The sequence below is a fragment of the Oryzias melastigma genome, linkage group LG15 (assembly GCF_002922805.2).
Source record: "Oryzias melastigma strain HK-1 linkage group LG15, ASM292280v2, whole genome shotgun sequence".
Taxonomy (NCBI): Eukaryota; Metazoa; Chordata; class Actinopteri; order Beloniformes; family Adrianichthyidae; genus Oryzias; species Oryzias melastigma.
The window spans coordinates 8,014,227-8,019,833 of NC_050526.1; the positions used below are offsets into that span (position 1 = coordinate 8,014,227).

A 5,607-nucleotide genomic window follows, 5' to 3' on the forward strand; every position below is an offset into this window, starting at 1 on the left:
CAGGGGTGCCGGAGCCTATCCCGGCTACTGATGGGCGAAGGCGGGGTTCACCCTGGACAGGTCTCCAGTCTGTCACAGGGCCTCAATCGCACACTCATACACTCTCACATTCACACCTAGGGGCAATTCAGAGTCACCAATTAACCTATGAAGCATGTTTTTGGACGGTGGGAGGAAGCCGGAGTCCCGGGTGAAAACCCACGCATGCACGGGGAGAACATGCAAACTCCACACAGAAAGGTCCCAAATCCCCCAGCCGGGATTCGAACCGGGGCCTTCTTGCTGTGAGGCAAGAGCGCTAACCACTGCGCCACCGTGCATCCCACTTTGAGCAATTTTACTACAAATTTGTCATAAATTTTGGTCAACTTCAGCACATTTTCATATTTCTTTAACAAAATTTCCAGTCTTTCAGTAATTTATCATTTTGCAAATAGCTTTTGCATTTTAAGCAAACCAGTCCAGCAATTAAAGTAAGTTGCATCAACATTTTCATCAAAAAGCTTCAGCATCTTCAGCGACTACTTTCAGTAAAACAAATTCACACTAGCATTGTCACAGGTAATGCAACTTTTCTAGTTCAAATTTGTGTCTGCTCCATGAGAGCTACTAAGAAAAGAAAGAATCATTGAGGAATTAGTGAAGATTCTAAATATCCAGAAAAGATCGATTCTATGCTAATTGACTTTTTAAACCCAGCACGAGCAAGTATAAGAGATTCTCACAAAAGGTTTGATATGGAAAATATGTTAAAACAGCAGCAGATGAAGCAACAATGCTGCTCCTCTGAACTTTACAATTTTTAACAGCCTTTTGGCTGCATCATTGAGACTCGTGTGGAAAGACAGTGAAGTGCACATGCAGTGAAATGATCATTGCACTACAAAGAAATCAGGGGGACGCGCCTGGATCCACATGTTAGATGGTGTTCACACTGAGCTTTCATTTCAGCTCATTTCCATCTTTCCCATTACTGGAGAATGGCTTCTTTCTTCCCTCAACAAGGAGGAAGCTCTCTGTTTCAAGGTGTCAAAGAAGAACAAGAATACATGAAGTAAGATGGGAAGCTGGCGGCTGAGCTCTTTAATGAACAACTCTGGAGATCACTTTTTAGAAACGATAAATGAGAATGAAGAGAGGAGACTTTGAGTCACTCACATCATGAGCTCTGCCCTCCAGCTGTGATCTTCATCATCGACCTCCTCCAGACTCTGCACCACCACCTTTAAGGATGGGACTAAGAGGTGGAACCGACCCGGTTGGAGGAGAGGACGCACCTTCTGACAGTACAGTACCGAGGCATTGAAGACCAGGAAGTGGCATCTGTTGGAGACAAACGACACATTCAGGTTGCACAGCTCCTGCTGTAGCAGTAAAGATGTGCTCACTGCTGAAGTAACAAAAACATTTATATATTCATGGCCTTGCCAGGGATATCTGTGCAAAAACTTTTTGAGTGCTGCTAATTTATTCTCCAGAGTGTGTGTGAGCTTCAGTCTGGAATGAATTTATTAGATATAGATTCCCGTTGATGTTAATCGGTAATGCTCACTTGGTCGGTTTCCTTGCAGGTTATGAGTTAATTAGCAGAGTCAATCCATAGTGACTGCTTGCAAAAGTGAAGCCAGTGTCAATAAAGCCAGCCTTCACATTAAATGCCCAGGGAGAGGATGTCTCACAAATGCTTTTGCTGCTTCCTCAGGATACTGATCATCTCTGCTGCTAAGCTCTGAATCCTGCAGCTGCTTCTTAAAATAGAGATGTGTCGATTATGAGTGCTCACAGAGGGTCAGAGTCGACGAAGATTTATGTTTCGCCACAGCAATCCTGATTTCAAAGCAAGATGTCAAGTTTTAACACACAAAACCTTTAACATACTGTAAGTTTTAATTGTCAACACGATCAATTCCAGTAGATTCTGAAGGAGAAAAACGCCTCAACGAGATGCTTTTCTCCTTCAGAATGTGCTGGAATTACATTGATGGTGTTCAAAAGTTACACTAAATCAAAGAACACAAACACATGAGCTCCGATATTAAAGGGTTAAAGCTTTTTGTGCAGAAGACTGAGCATAGCCTAGATTACAGGAGTTGAAAATGTTCCGGGTTGAAGACGGATTTTACAGGGAAAAGCTGGTGCTGAACAATATCACAGATGATCAGTGCAAACAGCAGAAATGGGCCAGCCTTGCTGACACTGCAGCGACAAAGCCCAACACATCTCTGAGAGGCTGCTTACCTCGCTTCCATCTTTGAGATTTCAATTGCTTTTAGAAAGCACATCACAGCCTCCTCAGCGCCTTCCTAAAATAGAAAAGAATGACAAAATCGGAAAGCTGTCATCCACACAAAACCAAAGACAAACACAGGCTCAGAGGAGTGAAAGAACCTCAACTAGATACAAATATGAAACATCACTGAGTGGGGGCTGGTGGTGGGTAGTGGTTAGCACTCTTGCCTCACAGCGTCTTGGTTCAAATCCCAGCTGGGTGGTTTCTATGTGGTTCTACAGCATGTTCTCCTGCCTGAGTGGGTTTTCTCCAGCTTCCAGTGTAAATACATACTTCATAGGTTAGCTGGTGTCTCTGCATCGTCTCCTAGCTTTGAACATGACATGTGGATGCGTGGCTCTGTGACAGTCTGTGACCTGTTCAGAGTGAACCCCGCCTCCACACAACCACAGCTATGATAGGCTCCAGCAACTCCATGGCCTCAGAAAGGAACTAAGTGTGTTGAGACTGATGGGTGATGGATGGATGGACAGGTGGATGGATGGTGGGGGGTGGATGATGGATGGATGATGGACGAATGGATGGAAGAGTGGGTCTCAGAGACTGTCCTCACCACACTCCCAGCAGCAGGCAGAGGCTTCATCTGGCCCTGGCAGAGGAAGGCTCGACTCAAGAACTGACCTGGTGGTGGATTCCCATCAAAAAACCTCTGTAGGCACTCGGTGCTCATCTCCACACAGCCCAGCTGCAGACAAACAAACAGTTATAGGCCTCTCGACAGTGTGTTCTTCCTGTCAGCGTCTCCACTCATCTTCAGAAAAAATGATTAGGTTTTCTTTTGGACAAAATGTGCCTTTTACCTAATATTTGGAGTTAATTTAAACAGTTAATGCACATAGGTTACAGTGTAATAAACTGATGGTTAGATTTGTATTTTCTAAGTGTTTTTTTCCCCACAGCATTAGTATGTTTTTATGTACGTATTGAGCATAAGAAGTTGGGACATATATTCTTTACTTGAAACCATTGACATAAATAAAGATGAACAAAACAAAGCAGTGTTGTCAGCGATAGAAAACACCTTACCTTTGGTTCACATGAAATGAAGTCAAATCAGTCAGTACGCTACGGATATCACCAGATTTTTCCTTTTTGGGACCAGTCAACATTAGTGAGAGGTGATTGGTCTGAGAATCTGTCAATCAAACGCTTTGAACATTTGAAGAGGGGTCAGCGGGCACCACATGCTCTTATTGAGGCCTCTGATTGGCCAGTTTATAACTTGAATAATTTGCAATAAAGAAAACATATCATGAAAAAAAAAATAGGTTTTTCAAGAAGACGTTAAAAAGAGACACAAGAGATGGAATGGTTATTCTGACAAACAGAATGACTGGGTAACAGCTATTTATTTTATTCAACACTAGTCTATGAGATTTTGGCTTTTCGGAACCAGCGGGTACTTCCTGTTTGGAACGCCAGGGGGGAGGGGATGACCAGTCCAGTTCTCTATATGTACTGTCAATGGTTAAAAATACACTAAACAAACAAAAAAAGAAGACATGAATCCAAATCCAAACGAAATAGTCCTCGAAACTACAACATGAGTAAAAATGATTGTACGTCAGATACAAGTGATGACTAGTGCATGTGTGGTTAATTGCTCGACCTCAGTCTACGCTAAATGTGAAACAGCCAACCAATGCTTTTGTGGCTTTCAATATTTTGGACGACAGTTAAATGAGTATTTCCAGTAAAAGATCTTTTCTTTGACACAGTGGAGTTACAAGAAAAACAAACTGGTTTCACAATTTGTCTTTTCTTTTTGTTTGTTTGTTTTTTAGAAAAATGCATGATCTATGAGCAGAAGTGTTTACTGCCATCTCCTCAAACAGAACAGGACCGCCACCGTGAGCTCACATGAAGGATCTGGATGTCTTTGAGGTGCAGGTCTCTGGTCTGCAGAGCATGTTTGTACTGGCTCACAGAGGCTGTTGAAGGTACAGGACTTATATTTCTGTCCTACAGACACCTATATGAGCGCCTGCAACAGAGTTTGGAAATCTCAAAGCAAACTAGTCTTCCTCAGAAAGCGAGGCACCTTTAAACACATCAAACTCATTACAACTCTATAAAAAAAAAAGAAAGAAAAAAAGATTGTGCGTTGTGTTTCCAACAAAATCAAGTTAAATTATAAGATGTTTTATTCTAAACATCAGTGAAGTTCTTGTTGTTGCCAAACATAATAAACAAGAAGGTCTTCCTTTATTTAGTCAGTTCAAAATTGTAAGTAATAACCTGAATTTCAACTTGTTTACTTGAATTTACTTGTTTTCTCTTTATGTTTTTGCTTCTATCCATATTTACTCTATACATGACATCTATTCAAACCGTTGGTGCATGTTTTTTTTTTACATTTCCTGGAAAATATTTAGTTGATGATCACCTTTCACTTCTTTTTTAATTTGTTTTAAAAGTTATTTTTGAAAACATGAAGAAAACGAATATGAGGTATACCCACACTGTTTCAAATGAATCATAAATATATATTTTGAATAAAAAATAAAACATTTTTAGTCAAATGTGCCATAATTGAGTGGGAAGAGTCTGAGTTTAATACGTTCTCAATTAACGCTTTTTCTTTCAAAATGAACATGTACTCATTAGGTTTCTATTATTGTTGTTATTTTTTAGAGTAAAGCAGTAACTTGAGTGTCATGTTTGGGACTCTGTACCGACTGAAACGCCCTAAAACTTCTTGTGGACCTGTTATGAACTGTGCTGATGACGTCACTGGTCACCGGCTCACCTCATGAGCGGTCTCCGCACAGACGACGTACAGCTCCGGCAGAACTGCTGGAGTCTTTCGGCGGTGTTCAGCAGCTGCTCCGTCGGAGGTCAGTAACCGGAAGGCCTCCCGCAGCGCCGCGGGGTCTGCGTGGAGACAAAGCCGCTCGGTTCCTGTGACAGCTCTGCGTAAGGGACACGGTCTAAGACTAACCTCGGTTCTGCTTTGCTTCACTGAGATGATGACGGATGTCCAGCTCCATGTTTGCTCAAAGGTTCCCGGCAGGACTTCACCTCTCCGATCAGAGTCAAGTGTTCCTGGAATTTACGCAAAATGTTCAAGAAAATATAAACTTTTCCAGAAAAGTGTTGGTTGGTTTTAGCTCGGTGAATTGTACACATTTAAAATAAACTCTGACGGAGTTCTTGAGAGATAACTCCTCTCGTGCTAATGTAGAGACACTAAGAGACGCGTTGCTACGCAACCAATGAACAAGCTCAGACTACGGAACATCAAAAGGGACAAACTTGTTTCCAAAGCCCGCCTGAAAACTAGTTTCCTTCACTTGGTTTCTCTCTCTCTCTCTCTC

The 5,607-nt window shown here is 42.0% G+C and overlaps 1 protein-coding gene across 12 annotated transcripts in view; it reads right to left on the reverse strand.

The window, feature by feature from the left end:
• Positions 1–5,509, reverse strand: part of LOC112161639 (cilia- and flagella-associated protein 46) — a 66,381-nt gene extending 60,872 nt beyond the window's left edge. For 8 of the 12 annotated variants that reach the window (XM_024296946.2, XM_024296950.2, XM_024296945.2 and 5 more), the window contains exons 1-5: positions 5,232–5,508; positions 5,040–5,164; positions 2,844–2,975; positions 2,239–2,303; positions 1,159–1,323 (exon numbers count right to left, since the gene is read on the reverse strand). In XM_024296946.2, coding sequence (XP_024152714.1) covers positions 1,159–1,323; positions 2,239–2,303; positions 2,844–2,975; positions 5,040–5,164; positions 5,232–5,280 — 536 coding nt within the window. In that variant the 5' untranslated portion in view covers positions 5,281–5,508. Of the gene's footprint in view, positions 1–1,158; positions 1,324–2,238; positions 2,304–2,843; positions 2,976–5,039; positions 5,165–5,231 lie in introns of all 12 variants that reach the window. The other 4 variants (XR_002921918.2, XR_002921919.2, XM_024296951.2 and 1 more) reach the window with 2 other exon arrangements.
• Between the last annotated feature and the right edge of the window lie 98 nt (positions 5,510–5,607).